Raw genomic sequence first — 21,910 nt, 5'->3', positions numbered from 1 at the left:
GAAGAAAGTTCAAGTTGCAACTTCCAGGGTATGTCAGAGTCCATTCAGAGCACAGTGGATGTGACTTCACTGACCAGGCCCAAGCCCAGACTGGACTTGTTAGGCTCTTGGCACCTAAGCTCTTGTTTTTATGATGGACTTTCCCATCAGTTAATTACATACAGCCCTTTTTCCACAATAAGTGCAGCCAAACGGGCTGAGTCACTGGGACCAACACTCTGCACCATTCCCGGAGATTTGCTTTCTTGTTTAGCAGAAGTCTCTAGATTGCAGTGACTGGGCTGGCCCTCGGGGTTGGGAGTGAGGTCATTACTTCTCCAGAGGTAAGCTGTTCAGAGAAGCTGCAGGTTCCTCTGGGAGAAAGAAAGAAGGCATCCTTTTAGCACCTGGAGTGAGCAGGTGGGCACTAAGTTCCTGGGGGGCTGTGCCACGTGCCTGCCTTCAGCTCTGTGTGACCACTGGGCAACCAGCCAGCTTGCATCTATTCGGGGTAATGGACCTGCTAAAAATAGCAGGCAGCTATTTCATTCCAACAGATTCAAAATAGCTGACTCTCCTCCCCACCATCCCTCGGCCGGGGCTGTGCTTCCTTTTCCCTGACTGGAGGCAGGCCTGTCTGAGTGGCCTGGGCCTCAGGAGTGGGGGTGGGGACATCTTTAAGTAACCTGTGAGTATGAAGGCTTTTAGACCCACACGGCTAAATGCCACTTATATTTTGAGAGGTTCAGGTTTAAAAAAAAAAAAAAAAGAATGCCCAGAGAAGGAAGCCTTGTAAGGCTGCCGTTGTGTGTGTACGTGAAGGTGGCCCTGTCTGAGAATTCAGGAAAGGTTGGTGCATCCGACACTACCTGTCCAGGCCTATTTGACCACGTGAAGCAGGAAAAGGGCACCTGTGGAGTCCCAGGAAGTCTGTTTCACTGAGGTGAGGTTGGCTCTAGTAGGACTCTTGGAAGTGAAGGGCTGAGGAAGGGGGAGACTTTTCTTGACTGGTGGGAGGAGCGGCTTCAGTCCCCGGACCCCCCTGTGAGGTGCTTCCAGTGAAACCCAACTAGACTGTGAACACGCCACGTTTGGCTGGGGTGGCTGTTGATTCAAAGGGCTCTGGGCTCTGTTTTTGGTGGAGATGGCTCCTATCTCTAATCACAATCCCCTGGTAGCAAGGGGAAAAAATAAATAAGCCATTTCATCCCTCCTATCTGGAGATCTCATAACTCTTATCTCAAGTGCCCGGAGCATGGCAGTTCCTGTGCAGGGCAGTTTCTGTCCCTCCTAGTTGTGGAGAGGAGGCTTTGGCCTGGGGGAGGAGTGGCCCCTGGCTTCTGGTTCTCAGCATAGGGTCCCGCAGCTCTAGTCCATGAGTGAGTGGGGGGCCCTGGGGATCCAGGGAGACATGCTCAGGATTCTGTGGTTTTCGTGACCCTGCTCCTGGGTAGCGGGAAGTAAATGCCTTCTGGGAGGCCCTCCAGGCACCACAACAGGGGCACCTGGCTTGGAAAACGGTGCAGAGTTTTCTAAGCTGTAATTAGCAGAGTAGCTACAGCTGCCTGTCTGTAGGGGGCTGTAGATGGTGGGTGCTAGGGCTTAGAGCAGGGGTGTTCAAACTTTTTTCAACGTTTTTCACCAAGGGCCATATGCGGTAAAACACACAAACAGCCGGGCCACTCACTCCAGGTGAAGGACGTATTGCCTCACCTGGTTTATTTAAGTAAACTAAATATATTTTTGGAATTTGCTGCGGGCCAATTAACAATGGATTGCGGGCCGCAGTTGGCCCACAGGCTGCAGTTTGGACACCCCTGGCTTAGAGCCTCCGTCTCTGGGAACAAGCTGGGCTGGGAGGGTTAGGTGGGTGAGTGGCAGCGGTGTCCCTGTGAGCTACAGAGCAGCAGGCAGTGAGCACGTGTCGTGGCCCCAGGAGGCTGGTTCTGTGTTCAGTGTGAACGAGGACTGGGAACAGAGCAGATGAAGGGGTGGGAGCCAGTGACATGGGGCCAGGGTCTGGGTTGCGGTGTGGCTTTCCTGGGGTGCAAGGTCAGAGCCAGACTGGAATGTATGTTTGAGTATTGGGCCTTTCCCTTATATAGGCTCTCCGGTGGGGTGGGGTCAGCTGCTGCACCCCTTGGATTAACTTTTAGTTCCAAGGCGGTGGGGGTAGAGGATTTCCCTAGCTGTTTTGAGAGGCAGTTTGCATGTTGGATAGCAACTCTGCCCTTGCACACAACCCTCCACACACCATTGGAGTTTGTGGCCTTGGGCCCTTGGTGTGTAAAATGAGGAGGCTGCCCCTATGGGTTGTAAAGACAGAGGAGTCTTTTTCTTCCTCTACCCGCTTCCATTTCATCTTTTCCCTGAGATCAGAGAATTGCTAAATAATACGGGGATCACAACTATAAACCCTGCTGAAATGGGATTGTCCAGTCAAGAAGGAATCAGAATCTAGATTTCCCGACAAGAAAAGATCTCCTGACAGCAGATCTCCGGCCTGGTACCTTATCCCGAGAGCACCCTTCCCCCTGCCTCTTTTCCTTCTCAAAATTGTATTTATTTTTATGTGAAAGGCATTGAACACAAAGCGAATAGCTCATAACCTACCACTGTTTTTGGCTGTGTGCAAGTTGTTACAGAACAGCAATTCTCCAGCTTGACTGCACATGGGCGTCACCTGGATGAAAAAACTTGGTGCCTGGGTCTTACCCTCAGAGATTCTGTTTTAATTGATTTGGGTGCCGTCTTGGGATTTTTAAAAGCTTCCCCAGTGGCGCTAATGTTGGAGAAGCACTGAGAGAGAAACTATACAAAATCTCTTTTCCCAAAAGGAAGGAGGAAGACTATTTGCGGGGAAGGTCCCGGGTTTCTTGTGGGATTATCTGGACACAGACATCACGTACACGGTGGTCTACAGCTTTTATTTTCTGTATCATGACAGTTTTTCGAGTCAGTACGTGAGATCAGCTTACTTCTCTAACACTGGTGTCCATGGATTCTGCGATATATTTAGCAGTGATTCCTCTGACTTTTGTTTCAAATGATACCCCAGGGAGCAGTCTTACATAGCTCGCTGCCTATGTAGGTTTGTTTTAGTGTTTGTTTTTAGGAAAAGATGCCAGGGTGTGGGATTTGGGGGTCACAGGGTGGGTTAATTACAAAGTTTCAGGTGCAGTACAAACTTTTTCCTTGGCCCATACAATGCCCGATCCGCACGGGCACAGTAAGTAGTGGATTCCAGGTTTAATGTGAGTTCCCATCCCTTGACTGTATGACCTTGAGTTATTTTAACCTTAAGATGGCAGTACGTTCCAAGCCAGGTGTTTGAAGACTGGATGATGTAAGAGAAAGTGTGTATTGAGCTGAGGTTCTACCTTTGAATCTGAAGTTACAAGGCCAGCAGCATCGAAGCTTTCTGCTTGGAGGGATTAATCCAAACCTTCCAACCCTGGCCACTGCTCAGTTCTACTTTGTACTCTCCAATCCTATTGCTGCGTCTTCACATATTAGCAGGAAGGTTTATCTTCGAAGATGGAAGCTCTTTCGGAGCATGACCTCCCCCCCAGCGCGTCCCCCACCCTCCTCACTTTGGGGGCGGAACACTTTTCCTCGCACCTTCACGAACATAATGTGCTTGTGAATCCTCTGGGGGTCTTGTTCAAATGCAGCTTGTGATTCGGTAGGTCTGGAGTGGGGCTGAGATGCTGTGCTTCTGGCAGGTGCCCAGGTTATCCTCAGTGCTCTGGTCCCCAGACTGCGCTTTGAGAAGCAGCCCTCGCGCAGTGGCTCCCAGCTGTGGCTGCACGTCAGCACCGCTCAGGTTGCTGTAGGCTCTGGTTTTGCCCGAGAACATTCATGTAAGTAAATAACACCAGTGAGAGGTGTTAAAGCACTACATTTATGTCTGCAACTAAGCACAAACCCAAATTAAGGTGTAATTCACCATGTCAGTGGAGGATTTGGGGTTTTAAGAAAACTTACAGTTTTTGCATACAAAATAAAATTTGGCATGGCCACACCGGATACAAGCATTCCAGAATAAATCCGCCACATACCCCTAATGAGAGCTCACCCTGCTTCGCAAAGCACTTACTACATCTCTCAACGGATGCCAGTCATCCTTATGTTCTTCCTCTTACAGATGAAGAAAATTGAGTTTCCTGTGTGCTTTACACGTCTCCCGCCTTCTTCTATTCTAGGCCCTTTTCATTTCTCCTTGCCTGGATCTGACTTCTGTCCCCAGATTCCTTTCGCTTATTATAATGTTTCTCCTGCTCCCAGAATCACCCGAAACTACTGTGGTGTGTACGCCTTGCAGACCTGTGCTGGTTCTCTGATGTCTGCAGGGTTTAGTCTGCCCTCTGCAGGGAGGTCCCAGGACCCTCATCGAGCTCATTAAATGACTTGATTGTCCAAGCGTGGCCTGTATCTCCATGCCACTGTGTGTGTTGCTGGTCCCACCCGGGAGCGTCCCCTGTCCTTTTAGAACTTTTGTTCTGGCTCTTGCTGTGTAATTAATGTTTCACTGATGCATGGTTGTGTGGGTACATGTGAGGGACATGTATACCTGTGGATTCCACGGGTGATTAAAAATGCTCCCGTGCCACCTGGATAGATAAGTGTTCTGGGAGTTTGGAGAACTAAAACACCACGTACACGTAACTAGCTCCTTGGGGGAACAGGGAGAATGTGGCATCGAGAAGTGATAAAGGAAGGGATTTGTTCAGGAGAAGGCTCAGCTTAGTTCAAGGGCGTGTGTGTGGGTGAGGGAGCAGAAGGTGTCTCTTCCTGCCCGTCGTCCGCCTATGGCTCGCCCAGAGTCGGGTATGAATGTGTGGAGCGTGCTCCTTTCAGGGGGAGGGAAAGGAAGAGCAGACAGCTCTGCTGTCACCTGTTGATTGTCTCTCCTCTGCAGTTGTATCAGGATCCTTTTACCAGGCTCTCATAGCATCCCTCTCCTTCTCTTCCAGGTACAGTTGCTGCAAGCCTCCAGGATGGCCATCCAATTCCGTTCACTTTTCCCCTTGGCATTGCCTGGAATGCTGGCACTTCTTGGCTGGTGGTGGTTTTTCTCTCGTAAAAAAGAGCACGTCAGTAGCCGTGACAGACAGGTGGAGGCTCGCACCGTGGAGCTGAGGGCCGACCCTGCCATCGAAGCTCTGGTCCCAGCGGCAGAGGCCTGTCCTGGAGCCGTGTCCATGCCTCCCGCTGTCACTCAGCCACCAGAAAAGGAGCTGGCCACAGCGAGCAAGCCTTCTCCAGAGCCCAGAGCCCTGCTGCGGGCACATCCAGCCTGTCGTACATCAGCGTCCTCAGGCAATCTTCCTAACACCACGGACTCGAGGTTTCCACCAGGAACACACAAAGACGACAGCACAAGGGTGGAACTAGCCCTGACGGGTGACGAAGCCAAGTCTGTTCCTCTAGAGTGTTCCCTCCCTTCCCCAAAGTTTGTTCCGTTCCCCCACGAAGCAGCTGAGGTGTGCAAGCATGAGGCAGAGCGGGACCGGCAAGGTCAGTCTGCAGCCCCAACAGAGAAGCATGGCCCTGGGGAGAAGGCCAGAGACACAGGCGGGGCCGAAGGCACTGGCGACGCAGCGTTGGGAGAAAGGGTGCTGGAAGAGCGTGTGCTGTCCCAGGAACGTGGCTTTGAATCACAGAGCAGCAAGGCCCCCAGCCTGGCTCCCCTGGGAGGAGGGGGAGAGGCAGGGAAGAGCAGCCTGCCTCAGGTGGAAGGGGACGCAGTAGGGAAGTTGCTGAGTAGCTTTATCGAAGTGCCGCACATGGGACTGGCCAAGGATGATGAGACGCCGGCAGCCCAGGAGAGAGCCTGGGACAGAGATGTGTTAGGAGAGCTGGGCACAGAGGAGACCTTGGATAAAAACGAAGAGCTTGAGCAGGCTGCTTTCCAGATCATCTCCAAAGTGATCTTGGAGGCGACGGAAGAAGTGCTGGCCACCACCGTGGGTAAGATTGCAGATCACGTGCATCAGGCCTCAGCCAGTCAGCTCCACGGGCAAAAAGAGGAGCGCTGTGCCCCAGTCAGCCAGAAAACTGCCCCAGGGCAAGATGCTGCAGAGCCCGCTCTGGCCACAGCGGAGGCAGCCGTGGGCCCATCACATGCTGCCCTCCCCTCGCCAGGCCTGCCAGCAGAGGACCTGCCACCACCAAAGACCTACGTGAGCTGCCTGACCAGCCCTCTGTCCAGCCCCACTAAGGAGAGGAAGCCAAAGAATTCCGCGCACCACCTCTCTCTGGCCCCCTGCCCGCCACCGGCCACCCCCCTCGGGGAGTCACTGCACAGCGCAAGCGTCCTAGTGGAAGATGCCTGCATGTCGGACAACAGCCAGGGTGTCTCTTCAGTGGCTTCTTCCGGGCAGTGCTCCGATTCCGTCAGTACTTCAGGGCTTGAAGACTCTTGTACAGAGACCACCTCGAGCCCCAGGGACAAAGCTACCACCTCGCCGCTGCCAGAAAGTACTGTGCCGTTTAGCAATGGGGTGCTGAAGGGGGAGTTGTCAGACTTAGGGACTGAGGATGGATGGACCATGGATGCGGAAGCTGATCATTCGGGAGGTAGGAGGGTCTTGGGCGTTCGTCACTTAGAGAGGGGATCACGACGTCTCCCTTGATTCATAAGAAAGGCTGCCGGTCTGCCTTTCTCTGCTATTTCTGCGTTAATGGTGCTCTTCAGCTGTGTCCCAGCCGGACTGCAGAAGGTCGGGGCACAGCGGGGAGCTGGCGGGTAACTGAGAAGTTAGGCTGCCCAGAACCCCAGAGCCATGCGAGCTGTAACTTGGTTTGGCAGCCAGGGACCCTCCCCAGCCCATCAAAGTTGGGTTCACCGATTAACCTAAGTGTGCCCCTTTTCCTCTTTTAAACACTAACCTCTTCATTTTTTTCTTTTTTTTTTAAATGGAGAGAGGCCTCCTTAGCTTAAATTCCCTTGAGTACCAAGAATGAGTGTGAGCTTATTTAATGGTTTATTTCTTTTTCATCGTGTGCTTATTCCCATGTCTTCACCTGCTTTCCTTCTGCAGAAGCTCTTTCCTGGTAAGTGCCCAGAGAATGGCTCCAGCTTTGTGTATGTGGGGGAGGCTCGTGCTTTTCTGCGCGGTTGCTGTCACCTATACTCCTTTGCAGAGCGCCTCTGTGCAGCCAGGAAAGAGGGCCACTTTGGTAACGAAGTGTCCCCTGGGTTTTTCAAATGCTGACCCCCCCCACATAGACAGTTCAGGTCGCTCACTTCCAGGTCAGCAGCTCCTGACCCTGCTTTTGCAGCTACCCCAGGGCATTTTCATTTATCTTGTGGAAAGAGACCCTAAATTCCCTGCTTTGGTCTCTGACTTGCTTGTCCTGGGGCCATTCCCTACCATTTCAGCTCCAGGAAGGTTGGGAATCTTTCTTGGGAATTCTACTACTTCCAGCAGCACCTGGTGGGTACCACACACTACGTTTCGTCCCCTCTAAGATGCACCGATTCAGACACTGCTGTTTTTTATGTACCTCTAGAGAAAAAAAAAATGCTGCCAATCATGAGTGCAGAAGGCCAGAGACTGTAAGATGCACCCGAACTTCAGGGATGTTAAAGTGCTTTTTGTTGTTTTTTTTTTAAGGCATCTTAAAATGGGCGAAAATCTTTTAAAACTAAAGGGGTTTCCCTTTGCTTGTTCCCCTCAGGTTAATTAAGAAGCCCCCTGACCTTGTCATGTCAGCTCTGGATCCAGAGTAGTAGCTGTCAGATGTGTTGCAGAGTTCCGAGTGTAGGCCTCGCAGAAGCGGAGGCTGTGACTGAACTGGGGGGACCGGTGGGAGGCGTGGGCATGGCACGTGGAGCCCTGGGAGGCCCGTTCACCAAGCACCAGGCTTGTGCCTCATGTGCATTCTCACGGTAGTCCTGCCTTGTACGTGAGGAAGTGAAGCTTAGGGAGGGCCAGCAAGCGCCACACTGAGGAAACTGGAAGCTGGCCTTTGAGTGCAACCTGCTAGGGTCCTGGTACGGTCTGAGCCACCAATGGGTGTCATTGGGGCGGCAGGTACCATCCAGTCCTGCTCTGTTGGGCAGAGGCTGGGGGCCCTTTGTGTTGAGGGAGGAGGTCACTTTGAAGGTGACTCTTCCTTAGCTGCGAGGGAATCTCTTCCGCGTAACTCTTCGTCTACATGGGTTGCTTGGTAAACGATTATGCCCACCCAGGGTTTGCAGAAAACATGTGCAAGATAACCTAATTAGTAGAATCTCAGGAGTGGTCTATTTCTGGCAATGGAGTCGTCCATATTTAAGCCAGAGCCGCTTCTCTGAAGCTGGTCTGGCCACCTCGTTTTTCTGCAGTGGTCCCCTTGGCACATTCTCTATTGAGAGTGAAGCAGCGTGGGTGCCAGAGCCCTGCTGCTCACTCTGTCCTCTTGGGAGTGAACTTTGGCCAGAGGGTTCAAGACCCGCCACGAGCCCAGAAGAGCATTCAGAGTTTCCCCACGTCAGGCCTAAGCAGAAGGAAAGGAGGATCCCCTTCCTTCGTCCAATTCTGGCAGAGCCCTGATTGGGAAGAATGGGGCCCTCAGACAAACCAGCGAGAGAGGACTCTTTCTAGCTCTGCTTGGCTGAAGGCCACCACCTGTGAGCCCAGGCCCGGGGCCTTGGGGACTAGGGACCCTTGGTCTGAGGTACTAGCGCAGTCGGAAGGGTTGTGGTGTGGTTCTGACTTGTTGGTCTCCATCTCCGGGGAGGCCTGCACCCTCCTGAGACCATGTGAACCTGTTGGCCTGTCCCCCTCCCCTGCCCCATGGACTCCCCTTCCTGGGCCAGCGTCTGTTTCTGCCCAGTTCACCACTTGTCTGCTCCAGCAGCTGTGGCTGGGTGCGGCTGCCAATTAAGCAAGTGGGACTGTAAGTGACAGGCGAAAATTAGGTGTATCTACACCCCCAGCCCTCCTTTCATTGGGGTTGTTCTGAGCCCTTCTAGACTGCTAGTTGACAGTCACCTGCCAAGCTTGAGGGGGGTGGGGGCAGGGGCCTCCTGGGAATGTGAGTTTGGGAGTTGTACCTTATTAACTGCTCTGAGCCAGTGTCTGGGTGTCGCTATATATGCTGCTTCCTCCCCTGCAGGTTCAGACGGGAACAGCATGGATTCGGTGGATGGCTGCTGTGGCCTCAGGAAGACTGATGGTTTCCAGAATGCCCAGGCGAGCTCCAATCCTAAGAAGGTTGACCTCATCATCTGGGAGATTGAGGTGCCAAAGGTAAGGGCTGCAAACTCAAAGTTCCCGCTGGCCCAGGGTCCTCGGGCTTAGGGGTAGGGCTCCCAGGGCGGGACAATCAACCAGGAGAAGCCCCTCAGTGAGCCAAAAGGCTGGAGGGAAAGGAAATGCTTCACTTTGCCAAGGTTCCGAGAGTTCCCGCAAAATGGATCTCCTCCAGCTGTCTTCGGGAGCATCCTCTTCTCATCCTCTTCAAACGGCCAGGCCTGCTTACCCGCCCTGGACTTTTCTTGTGTGTCGGGGCTCGGATCTGTTTGGAGATGCTAGCGAGATCAGACAGAGTACATGGGACAGCCGGCAGTCGCTTCACTGAGCTCTGCTCAGGCTCTCCAGTGCAAAGGATTTGATAATTGAGCACAGCATAAATCCATATTTTAGAGAACTCGAGAGGTGTAGAAATGTATGAAGAAAATAAAAATCAGCTTTAATCCTACCCCCGAGAGTGACTGCGAAGGCTTTTATTTCCTTCTTGTCTTGCACCCTGTGGTTTTTAAACAAAACTGAGATTATGTTGCTTTAATTAATGCTTTTAAATATTTAACAATTTAATTTGCCCGTGCTATTCTTTGAAAATGTAATTTTAACTGCATTATTCATTGTGTGAATGTCAATTTACTTCACCAGTCCCCAATTCCTGGGTGCTTAAGTGGTTTCTAGCTTCTTGCTGTTCTAACTTAACAACTTATTAGCTTGGTCCTGATGTTTATCTCTGGGGCTCAGAAATAATTGGCTGACTTCATTCTCCCAGGGCACTTAGTTTCCTGCCGAATGGAGACTTAGCTTGGTTTGAACTCTGGGTCAAGCCGTCAGGCTGACCTGGGGTGCTGGCTCTCTCGGTTGTTTCCTCCCCCAGTGACCCTGATAGCTGTCCTGCCCTCTTGTCCTTCAGTGGATGCAAAGGGCATACCCAGGCAGCTCTGGGTGTGGAGGGGGCCACGTCCCGAGTAGCTCCGTGGGGTGTGGGGTCGTTTGGGATCGATTCAGAGCTTGTCTTACATCATGGCTAAGTTTGGCTGCTGCTGTCCGCCTTGAACTATGGCATGCTGGGCACTTCTGCGAGCCTCGGATTCTGAAGGCTCCGGCCTGCTGTCAGTTGGCAGCAGGAGCCCAAGGGTTCTTAGACCTGTATTTTCAAAGTGAGCCCCTTTATCTTTAATCCTGAGTAGATTTGAAGAAGTGGAAGAGTCGTAAATTGACCCTTGTGCTAGTAAAATGACCCTTGTGTTAGTAAAACACCTCATTTTGTAGATTTGGGAGGAGAAAATGCTGCCTTTGCAGCTTTTTGGATTTGGGTCACGTGGTCAGGGATGAAATGGGAACTGCTGAGTCCTGGAGCCAGACTGTATAGTTCAACTGCTTAGTAGCTGTGTGATGTTGGATGAGTTACTTAGCCTCTCTGGGCTTGTTTTCCTCATCTGTAAATGGTGATAAAGATATCCATTTCAAAAGTACTATAAATAAATTCAGGTGCTTAAAACAGTGCTTGGCAAATGAGTGCTGACATTTTAACAGTTAATAATATGTTTGAGTTTGACCTTTTGTATGACAAAGGTAGGACTTTGGGAGTGTAGGGAATTGATTTCCCGTTGACCACTTGTCTCTCTCTGTCTTTCTCTGTCAGCACTTAGTCGGTCGGCTAATAGGCAAGCAGGGGCGGTATGTGAGTTTTCTGAAGCAAACGTCTGGTGCCAAGATCTACATCTCCACCCTGCCTTACACCCAGAACGTCCAGGTCTGCCACATAGAAGGTCAGTGGCCGCTGCTGCGCTGCGCTTCGTTTTCTTACCTGAACTGTAAGCACATTGAGGTATCTGAGTTCCAGTTGCTCCCCTGTTGGAATCCACATCTCTGAAGAGAAAACCCTGCACACGTCAGGTGACGGGAGCATTGCATATCTGCCCTTCACCCCTCATCTCCAGTGCAGGTGCTTGAAGGAGAAGCGGGTCCCTCCCCAGATGCCCTGGCCAGGAGAGGCATGGGCACTCAGCTGGGTGGGTCAGGGTCCTGGGTTAGAGAGCCCACCGCCCCACGTGGCTCCCGCACAGCACGGAAGTGAGATAGCCCTCGGGTCTGGTCGTTGAGGGCCAGGCCTTTCCCCTCTGCTAGCCTCTTACTGGAGTCAAAGCACAGGTGTGATTTGAAAGGTCAATGGGTTTCAAGCCTCTTTAGATGCCTTTCTTCCTAAGGCAAAACTTACCACTTTGGCACCTTAAAGATACACTTGAACTCGAGGAGAAGTCCTTCGGAAACGAGTGTGTTGCCTGAGTTTGGCTTTGCTGAGTTTGTCTTGCTCACTGACTGCGTCCTGCTCCAACCCCCATTTAGGCTCTCAGCATCATGTAGACAAGGCGCTGAACCTGATTGGGAAGAAGTTCAAGGAGCTGAACCTCACCAATATCTACGCTCCCCCACTGCCTTCGCTGGCCCTGCCTTCTCTTCCGATGACTTCCTGGGTGAGCATGCTCCTGGGGGACCAGGACTTCTTGCGCCCCTTTCCCCTCAACCTGCCCCAAACAAACTCCCAGACCATGGCTTGTTAAGGCCAAGAGCTCACTGATGACTGGGCCCTCTCACTGCCGCATCCCCTGGTCAGTTCTGCTTCTAGCCTGTGACCTCGGGGGCAAGGTCAGGCTCGCGGTGGAGCGCTAGCAGGAAGCCAGAGGCCTCTCGGTCCCTGTTTGGAAGGACCACTCTCCCTTGGCTCTGCCTCCCGGGTACCCTTTATATAAAAGACATTTATTTGCCCCTTTTCTTTCCCATGGAAGCTGAAGCCCACTCCCTGTTTCACTTCTGAACCAGAGTTTCCCCCGGGAAGCTTGGCTCCAGACCCACTCTATTTTTAAATAACTGAACGGTGAGTGTGGCTTCCTTCCCTTGCTCTCGGCGTGGCTCAGTGGGACTGGAGAGGGGACCCCAGATGCCTCTCACCCAGGGGGAGGGATGGAGGCCCTGACTCTTAGCCAGAGACGCTTCTTGGGCCATCTGGCTGGAAGGTGGCCTAGATGCTCTGTTGTGTTAGATGTTTCCTGTGGCATAGCATCGGGAAAACTAGTGTCTAAGGACAGCTCCTTAAAGACCAGTCTTGGTCCTTCCAGGGCCTGGAATGAGCCTGGCCACAGCACACCTATTTTCCAAACCCCAGAGTGGGAATGAGTTGGGAGGGTGTCGGTGGAGCGTAAGAACAGCAAATATGACTGAGTGAGACGGTTGTCAGCTGCAGGCCCGAGGAGCTGGCTGAGGGCCTGTGCACCTTGTTCTTAGTGGCTGCTTCGTTTCTCGCTGCCTCCCCTGGGTCTTAAAGACTCAAAGAGGTTTGGGGATGGGAAGCTCTGGCGGATGGACGGAGCCCAGGTCAGTGAGGCCCAGCACTACCTCCACAGCTCGCTCCTGGGAGACTCCCCGCCCAGCCCTGAGCGAGGCCCCCTCTCGTGGTTCTCACGGGATGGCAGGGAGGGCCACAGTGGTATGGAAAAACCCTTCCCATGCAAAAGTAAGTTTTCCTTGAACCCCTGCCATTTTGGTGCCATGCTCTTTTCAAAGCTGTGCCAGTTCAGAGACTTGACCCGGGGCGTGGGGGCTTAACCCAAACATGCGAAGGATTGCTGCAGTGCTCGCTCCCGTCCCGTCCCCTGCAGCTCATGCTCCCAGATGGCGTCACTGTGGAGGTGATTGTGGTCAGCCAGGTCAACGCCGGGCACCTGTTTGTGCAGCAGCACACGCACCCTACCTTCCATGCCTTGCGCAGCCTGGACCAGCAGATGTACCTCTGCTACTCGCAGCCCGGAATCCCCACCCTGCCCACCCCAGTGGAAAGTAAGTGCTGTGCTGGGGGCTCTTGCCAGGCCAGGCGGAGAGGTCGTGGGGGTGGCTTGTTCTGTCCCCGGTCTTGACCAGGAGGAGGCTGTGGTTGGAGCCTTCATGGGACCAGCCTCCTTGCCTTCTTGCTGTTGGCATACGGTTACTCCGGGATGAGCTGCTTGGCTAGCCCAAGCTGCTGTTTGCATTGGCTAGTGGAGCCCTGGGGTTGGAGTGGAGTTTTGACACATGGATGCACATCCCAGTTCTGCCCCTTACCTGTTGAATGGAGCTGATGCCCACTTGTTCCAGGAATCGGGATTGGATACTGTTTATGTCATATGTAAGGTTCCTGATGCAGATCAGGGTCCCACAGACGCTCCCTGGGTACATCAAACCCCCGCAGTGCGTTGGGAGCCTCTGAAGTCACGTGACTTGCCCAAGTCATGCCTGAGCAGGAGGTGGGATCTGAACTCAGCTGGAACCTTGAGCCCATTCTCCGTCACTATTATCTGTGTTGCCCTGTTGGCTGGGATCGAATGTCCGAACATCTCTCCACCCACCCCCGTCAAGGACTCCAAACTTACAGTCCCCCAATGGGCTTCAAGCGTCAGTAAAACTTTTTTGAAATTAGCTGTAGCAGTTTGTATGGTTTTTCTCCTGGAGGAATAAGGCTTTTGGTTTTTGTCAGAATCTGTAATGTTGCCTCAACCCAGCAGGAAAGACCAAACTGGAGGCCAACAGGTGACTGCACCGGGGGCTGCTTTTAGGGATCAAGACACAGTGTGGCCAGCTGTGTCATAGGCCCTCATCCCAGCCAGCCTGGGGCAACTGCCATGGGTTCTGCTGGGCGACCTCCTCACGATTCAACCTGCCCCGTCCTTGCTGCTCCAGAGTGGGGTTGGGGACTATTGGGGTACTTGCTCTCTGGCCTTATTGGCTGCCCAGGGCATCTGTGCCTCGGCAAAGGTGAGGAGAAGTGGGGTGTAGGCCTGGGGGCCCCCATCTGATCAGCCCTGGGTCTGAGTTGTCATGGGCTGCAGCAGACTCTAGATACCAAGCCACTGAGATCTGCTGCACTTGGAGGTTCTTGAGTCTTTCTAGGACGTTCCCTTAAGAATATAAGTCCCCATTCCCTGAATTTTGTGTTTTATTTTTTGTTTCAGTTAATCCGTGTTCATCTCAGGCTTCAGTAAGTTCCAGAGTAAACAGATCTAAATGAATGCTTTTTGGCCTGCATAGTTTTGTGGGTGGCACACGTGCTAGGCTGAATTTCCCAGCCTAGGTCCTTCTGTTGGCCAGTCTTAGGTTCTGGGGAGGCTTTGGGGATTCCTTGTGGTTCCCGTCCCCTGTGGCGTGGAGGTACAGGCCTCTGAGAAGGAATGTAGTAGGGAAGTGGGTAGCGATAATTACGTGGCCCTTGGTGCCCTGCCCTGGGCCAGGCTTGTCCACACGCTCTCTTCATGCCCTGCAGTAACGGTCATCTGTGCTGCCCCCGGCGTGGATGGTGCCTGGTGGCGAGCTCAAGTGGTGGCCTCCTATGAGGAGACCAACGAAGTGGAGATCCGCTACGTGGACTACGGTGGATACAAGAGAGTGAAAGTAGATGTGCTCCGGCAAATCCGGTGAGTCGAGGCTCCTCGCCACGGGCATGCCCTGTGTGTGAGGGGCCTGGGAGTTCTGCATACGCAATTCCACGGGCCTGGGACGTGGGTGAATCCTTCCTGCTGCTGCCTGCGCTGCTTTAACAGTCTGATAGAAGCAGATTCCATGGCTCGCCTCAGCCAAACTGAGCTAGAGAGGCCTGTCTTAGGGAAGAATTCCCCCATGTGTCCTGTGGCAAAAGGGAAGCAGGCCTCTTTTTGGGTGTGTGATGCAAGAAGTCCCTCTGAGGTCAGGCTTTTGCAGGCGGGCGGGCGGCCTGCATTCAGCTGTGAGGGCCGCTGAGGCTTACTGCCCGTCATGGGTACCTCAGCTCTGCTTCCTCCCGGGTTGCAGGGGTCACGGCACTAAGCAGAAGGAGTGCAGTCAGCCTTCAGGTTCATGTTCAACGTGTTCTTTTCTTGTTTTTCTAGGTCTGACTTTGTGACCCTGCCGTTCCAGGGAGCAGAAGTCCTTCTGGACAGTGTGATGCCTTTGTCAGGTAACAGCTGGGGGCCTCTGGCTGGAAGGGTGGGGAGCAGTTGTTGAGAGCCTCATTTTCCCTTGGAGGACGGCGTGTGTTAACGTGGATTGCTACCACTCTCAGTTTCTGACTGATGGATAGCCTTGGGCTGAGGCCTGAGGACTTACATTTCTGAGTTCTCGGGTGATGCTAATGCTGCGGGTCCATGGACCACCTTTCAGGTCCACTGCTCTAGACTTTATCCAGACCTCCAGCTCAGAGAGGCTTCCGGAACACAGTGGGAACCCACAGTGCCAGCACCCCGGCGGAGGGCCGGCATTGGGGCCCCGGCAGTGCTTAGCGGGGCCTCAGCTCCTGGGGGCGCTGTGCGATGTCTCTCACCGTGACTACATCGCCGAAGGGAAGGGGACTGGCATTGTGACCTTGGGCAAGTTACTTAGCCTCGATTTTCCCCCTCTGGAAAATGGGGTAGTACCTGTCTTTCAGGGTGGCCAAGGGAATTACATAAACCCAGGAACTGGGATGTGGCTGTTGGTCAAGTTGCAGCTACTTATGACGATGAGTTTTATATCTGTGGCTACTAGTCCATTGATTCCATCTCCTTCCTCCCCGGGTTTGCCCTTTCTAGTCTTGTTCTTGTCGAAAGCAATGTAATGCTTTGGAAGCACGATAGTCTAGCTGCAGTCAAATGCTGGGCAGGGGCTTTGTTTTGTTTTCCTTTATTGCTCTTGCCCAGCCTTCCTCCATTTCTGTCCATCTCAACAGTCTGTCCAGGCCCAGCTGAAACGCTCCCTCCTCCGTAGGATGTTCCCAGACCTTCGTAAACCGGCCTCTCCCATCCTTACCGTCTTTTGCCTTGGGTGTGTTCTTGTACGTAACTTTTATAATCTGACGAAGAATGCTGCCTCAGTGCCGTGCCCACTGTGGAGTGACTGCCCGTATTGGGCTGTGTGGCTAGCTGCCTGGGTTTAAATTCCACCTGTACCACTCTGGGAGCTGCTTGAGCTTTGGCCATCCACCTTTGTGTCCTGTGTTCTTCCCTGTAACGTGGGGCATAACGCCTGCCACCTCCTAGGGTGTTACTGATTGAGTGGAGGAACGAGCTCAGCCCAGCCCTCCCCAAAGAGGTGGCGGTGGTGCTGCTCCCACTGAAGGCAGACTTTCTGTCCCTTTGGTCCTCTGTTCCTCTGGGGGTAGTGTGCAGCAGGGATCCTGAGTATAGGAGGCCTGGGCTCTGTTCCTGACGTAGGTGGCTCTGCCAGATAAGGTTCTCAAGTCCCATGCCAGCCTCTGAGAACTTCTACTTGGCATACACCTGGAAGTGGTGTACGTGACAAGAGTGCCTGCCTCAGTGAGTGTCTAAATGCTGTGTTTCCTTCTCTTTCTAAAGATGATGAGCACTTCTCACCTGAGGCGGATGCAGCTATGAGCGAGATGACAGGAAATACAGCACTGCTGGCTCAGGTGTGCGGCCGGTGGGCGGGAGGGGGGCAGGCCGGGCTGGGTCTGTCCGAGGAGCCTCCGGCCTCATCTGGGCTTCTTGGAAACTGACCTTTAAATGCCTGCCTTCCTGTGGCTCTTCTGCCCTAGGTTGGCCAGCAGTCTTTAAGGAGAGGGGCATGGGGTAAATTTTAAACATGCGTTTTGTTTTGTTTTGTTTTGTTTTCAGGTGACAAATTATAGTCCGACTGGCCTTCCTCTGATTCAGCTATGGAGTGTGGTTGGAGATGAAGTAAGTTCTGTCCTCCTTTTCCTCCTAAGTTACCGGGCAGCAGTAATGGTTGATTTGGAGCTGGGGTTCCTCTTGAGCTAACCAGAGGATGTAACTATAGACCCCTTACCCCAGGGGACGTTTAGCAATGCCTGGAGACCTTTGTGGTTGACATCATTGGGATGGTGATGCTAGTGGCATCTACTGCGTAGAAGCCAGGGATGCTGCTAAACATCCTACAGTGCACAGGACAGTCCCCACAAAGAATTATCTGGCCCAGAATGTCACTGGGCCTTCCTGGACTTGGTCCAGACCTTCCTGAACCTTCTGTCCATTGAGTTTTGCTCTCTCCCATCTCATGGTATTGAAGCTTCGATTTCTTTGGCACATTGAAAAGCCTGTCCTCAAGCCAGTAGAACATAAGGAAAGGCCCGGAAAATGAGCCACGCCCCCTACCTCCATTACGCGTGTACCTGTTGCCTGCGGTGGTGGCCTGGGGCTGTAGGAGGGAGAAGCCTGAGTGTCGTGGGCATAGCTCTCAAGGGAACTTTCTTTTCTAGGTGGTGTTGATAAACCGGTCACTGGTGGAGCGAGGACTTGCCCAGTGGGTAGACAGCTACTATACAAGCCTCTGACCCCCCCCCGCCCCCCACAGCCACTTGAGTCTTTTTTGCACTGTTGAAATTGGGCTTGGCACTCAAGGCAAAGACTTTACATCAGAATAACAAACGTTGTCTTCCTCAGAAAGTTCTTTTTCTCTGCATTGTGCTCATGTTGAGAAGATGGTTCATCTCTGAGACAAGGAAGGAGCTGTGGGTGTTTTTCAAAGCCATAGATGGTGTGTAACAAGCCTGTCGGCTTAACCTGGTTCTAAGCTGTTAAAAAGGAAAAAAAGTGGAAGGAAAACTACCCCCCTCGCAGACTGTGCCCCTCCTTTCCATTCCTCTCTCCTTCCTTCCCACTTCCTCCCCAACCCCAAACCAAACCAACTATAGCAAACATGCCAAGGGATGTGTTGCTTGCTTGAGAGGGTTTCTTTTGCTTCCAAGTCTTTCTTCAGGGAGCAAGACATGAACTGACTAATTGATATCGATTACTTGTACAGCTGACGTATATGAATTTATGATCTTTAGCCAGTTTTTATAAACGTCACCGAGGTCTCTTAAGAAGGCAAACTTTTTAATGCATATGTAAATACAAAGCAATCAAACCTCTGGCCTGGGTCAGTGTGGGGAGGAAACTGTTATCTCGCCAAGCCTGGTTGTAATTTGTAACCATTTTCTATTTGTGCAAACTCTGTAAATATATGTTTAAAAAATGTAATATTTTGTACAAGACACTGGAGAACAAAGGGAACTCAAGCTTTTTCCACACCCTGTGTCATCTGTGAGCAGAAGTTACCTCCGCAGAGTGTAGCTTCCCGTCCCGGCTCCTGCTACGGGCCCTGAGGTGTCCTGCCTACTGAGCAGGGTGACTCGATGGTGTAGATTGCGATCCGGGGATTTCTTTTTTCTGTACAAATTTGTTTAAAAAAAAAAAAAAAAAAAAGCAAGTCATTGAATTACCTTGCAGTGGTGTGTTTGATTCTTTTTTTAGACTGGTTCCAGCATTGTACAATTTAAAATAAGTGACGTACGCTTATATAAATCTTGAATTGTATACACTACAGATAAAGCTTTGAATTTATTTTTCCATGATGGCAAAGGTTGGGGAGTGAAGAGGCCCACTGTGAGGAGGGTGGGCTGGACGGTCCCCCTAAAGGAGACCCATGGCTCTTTGGTGATAGTATAGCTGGAAATTTCCATCTGGCCTTTCTCCCTCCTTGTCCCACAAGGTGGCAGCGGAGCTTCCTCTGGCTTCTCCCAGTGAGTATCTCAAATAGCCGGGTTTGAATTTAAAGCACTGGTTTCAGAATTCTTTGGTTGTGCATTCTTAATAGAGCTGTGAAGTTCCTTAATTTACTGCAGTGGTAAGAGTGATGTAACACATGCGTACATTTACATGGTGAGAGCAGATACTAACTACTGCAGATACTAAATAGCTCTTTCTCTTCAAGGTGGGCTCAGGCCCTTTAGCCCAGGCCTTCAAGCCTGCCCATCCATTTGGGGGTCTCTAGAGAGCTGAGGGTCCTTCACACTGAAGTTCTCCCACAGAGCTGTGGGTAATAAGGAGTTAAAAGTCTCAGTGTCCCTCGTCTGTGGGATCAGGTAATGAATGATACCAACCTCATAAGGCAATGAAGCGAAATCATGGAACTCTCCCCTGCTTGTACAGAGTTGGCCCACAGCGAGCTACCAGGCCGTCTTAGCTGCTGGCGGCCCAAGTCCCTGTGGTAATTGGTGTGACTTCAGCCAAGTCATGTTACACCCAGGTCTCGGCCTTTTCTGTGTAGCTCGCATCACTGGAGCAGGAAAGGGTGTACGGGGAACCTTCAAGCTAGTTTGGAGAGAGCTCTCCAAGCCTGGTGTACAGATTTGGCTTTTATCTTTGGGAGCCATTGAAGGGTTTTAACGGAGGGGGAAACCACACGATTCTGGTGCAGGGAGGAGGATGGGGGAAGTGGTTGAGCAGAGAGACCAAAGCCAGGATGGTCCAGATGGACACGGGCTTCCTCTGGGATGGCTCCTGGGTGACAAGTGATGCGATCAGGATCCTTGGACAAAGCCCAGGATGGAGGGAGTGGTGGGGAGAGCAGTGGGGATGAGAAGGTGTGCTGCTCTTGTGTCTGAGGTCTTCTCTGAGTCTTCTGGGATGGTCCCTTAAACAAGGTTTGGTACATGGAAAGACGCGAGTTGGAGGTTGGTGAAGGGCATGTACTCTTTGAATAACGGTTCTCGGATTGTTGTTGGCCTTTGATTAATTTCCAGAGTTCTGAAAAGTTGGTTTTGACCATTTTGCCCGTAATCATGTTGCCTTTACAGAGGACCAGGTCTAGCTCCACCATTCCGGGCGAGTACATTTTAGACTTGCTCTTTGAATTACTTGTGGGCCATCCAGGGGACAGCTTTTAAGTGTGAGTTTGGAAACTCACGAGAAAAGCCGGCACTGGAGTGAGATCAGGTAATCCGCCCAGTCTCACTGGGAGAGAGGTGGGATGCTGGACACAGTGGGGCCAGAGCTCCCAGCCTGTTCTCACTTCAGGTGTTTGTGTCCACGACCCCCTCTGGTCCTTCGGGCCCTGCCAGGTACGGGAGGGGTGACTGGTCCTAGTAGGGTGTCAGCATGGAGGCTGGGTTCTAGGGTTCTGCTACACCTCATACACAGCCTCAGTTATGCCACTTAGAGGTGTCTCTAACCATCACAGAATTCGGATAAAACAAGATCAGTAGCCAGAGTTACGGAGTGCTAACCTGCTGTTTTATAGGTAATACTTGTCCTCAAGACAACCCAGTGAAGTAGGACCCTGGAGATGGGAGTTGGTGACGAGAGCAGCTTTGGGAAGGAGCAGATCTGAGACTCAGCCAGGTTTTGCCCAGGCCATGTTCTCTTGACCATGGCTCCTCTGAAATGATGACAGGAGGACCATGCCTTGTGCCATCTCCCCAGATAAATGCCACAGTGGTTAAATGAGCTCATAGAAAAGATCTGAAACTTAGAATGAAAAAACACTAGCACAGGAGAGGTCAACCATTTTGCTTATTTGAAAAAGTGAAATTGAAGTAATTAAAGAAAGCCAGGAGAAATTTGGAGTGTCTAGGACAAAAGGGTGAACGAACATTTTTAACCTATGATGATCTAAAAGGAAAAGTTAGTCTCCATTGGAAAGTGTCATAAAGTAGAGATGGGCAGAAAATAGAGGCTCGGGGTCTGTTTTAGGCCAGCGCTGTCCAATAGAAAGCCATGTGCCTGCCATATGTGTAATTTAAAATTTTCTAGGAAAACGAAACAGGTGAAATTAATTTAATAATAGGTTATTTAACCCAACATTTTATTTCAACATATAATGGACATTAAAAATATTAATGAGATATTTTACTAAGTCTCTGAAATCTGGGGTGTGTGTTTTACACTTCAGCCTTTCACTTTTCAGACTAACTGCAGCTCTGGAACTTAGTAGCCACAGGTGGTCTGGGACAACCAAACTGAACAGCACAGGGCGAGGCTACGCCTTTGCTCACCACCACACAAATACTAACAGGCTTATATATCTTCTTCCTTATTCAAAACATTCTAGGGGTTTTTTTTGCACATTTTTCCAGATGAATTTCAGAATGATTTTTGGTGGGAGGGGATCATAGTAAATGTTCTATCAACGTTTGAAAATAATGCGTATTGTTGGTTTGGGACAAAGCTTTATGTAATCTATTAAATTGGGCTTATAAATTATTCATATCTAATGTTTTTCTTTTTTGCCCCATCCCTCTACCCTTTTCTTTTTTGCCTGTACTATCTGTCCATTTCTAAGAAAAGCACATTAAATGATTTTGGTATTACGTTTTCCAGTTTTCCTTAACAGCTTTTGTAAGTTTCAGTTATGTTGCTTACTTTGAAAAAGCTCATGAAAGGTATTTATTTCCTCATCAACATAAAATAGCTTTGGTATCCTATTTGGCGCTTTTTGTTTTGAATTTTAAATGCTTTTTCTCTGTCACTTAAGTTTAGGTGGGTGGCTTGTAAACACATTGCTATAATTGTTTTGTGTGTGTGAAATTTGGAAAGTCAATAGGTGGTGAATTTAACTTGTTTATTGTGATCACTGTTGCAGTATTATTTGCCATTTAGTTCATTTTCCTATTTTCTAATTTTCTTTTTTGTTTTCCTCCTTATTTGCTTGATTAAAATTTTCCCCTGCAGTAAATTTAGCATTCAACCTCTTGTTTCTGTGTTATCGGTGTAACTGATATTGGTGGATATCAGTTACCTACTGATAACTTTACATTTCTCTCAATATTTCATATTTAAGGCCTCCTTTCTCCCTGAATAAGAAACTCAGCAGAATATCCTATTTCTGCCCTTTTTCCAACAAGTGGGCGCACGTGCACACGTCATCTGTCTCCTGGGTTTTGTTGGAACATCTAGAATACAGTTCAGAATTACAAA

At 51.0% G+C, this 21,910-nt stretch overlaps 1 protein-coding gene across 3 annotated transcripts in view; it reads left to right on the top strand.

Annotated features, from left to right (window-relative positions):
* Positions 1 to 21,303, top strand: part of AKAP1 (A-kinase anchoring protein 1) — a 38,869-nt gene extending 17,566 nt beyond the window's left edge. For all 3 annotated transcript variants that reach the window (XM_033090128.1, XM_033090126.1, XM_033090125.1), the window contains exons 2-11: positions 4,956 to 6,561; positions 9,088 to 9,221; positions 10,861 to 10,987; positions 11,565 to 11,692; positions 12,875 to 13,052; positions 14,509 to 14,659; positions 15,110 to 15,177; positions 16,550 to 16,623; positions 16,829 to 16,891; positions 17,431 to 21,303. In XM_033090128.1, coding sequence (XP_032946019.1) covers positions 4,980 to 6,561; positions 9,088 to 9,221; positions 10,861 to 10,987; positions 11,565 to 11,692; positions 12,875 to 13,052; positions 14,509 to 14,659; positions 15,110 to 15,177; positions 16,550 to 16,623; positions 16,829 to 16,891; positions 17,431 to 17,505 — 2,580 coding nt within the window. In that variant the 5' untranslated portion in view covers positions 4,956 to 4,979 and the 3' untranslated portion in view covers positions 17,506 to 21,303. The remainder of the gene's footprint in view (positions 1 to 4,955; positions 6,562 to 9,087; positions 9,222 to 10,860; positions 10,988 to 11,564; positions 11,693 to 12,874; positions 13,053 to 14,508; positions 14,660 to 15,109; positions 15,178 to 16,549; positions 16,624 to 16,828; positions 16,892 to 17,430) is intronic.
* Positions 21,304 to 21,910: the final 607 nt, after the last annotated feature.

Source organism: Rhinolophus ferrumequinum, chromosome 21 (genome assembly GCF_004115265.2).
Source record: "Rhinolophus ferrumequinum isolate MPI-CBG mRhiFer1 chromosome 21, mRhiFer1_v1.p, whole genome shotgun sequence".
NCBI classification, from domain to species: Eukaryota; Metazoa; Chordata; class Mammalia; order Chiroptera; family Rhinolophidae; genus Rhinolophus; species Rhinolophus ferrumequinum.
The sequence above is the reverse complement of the archived record's forward strand: the minus strand, read 5'-3'. Positions and strand labels throughout refer to the sequence as shown.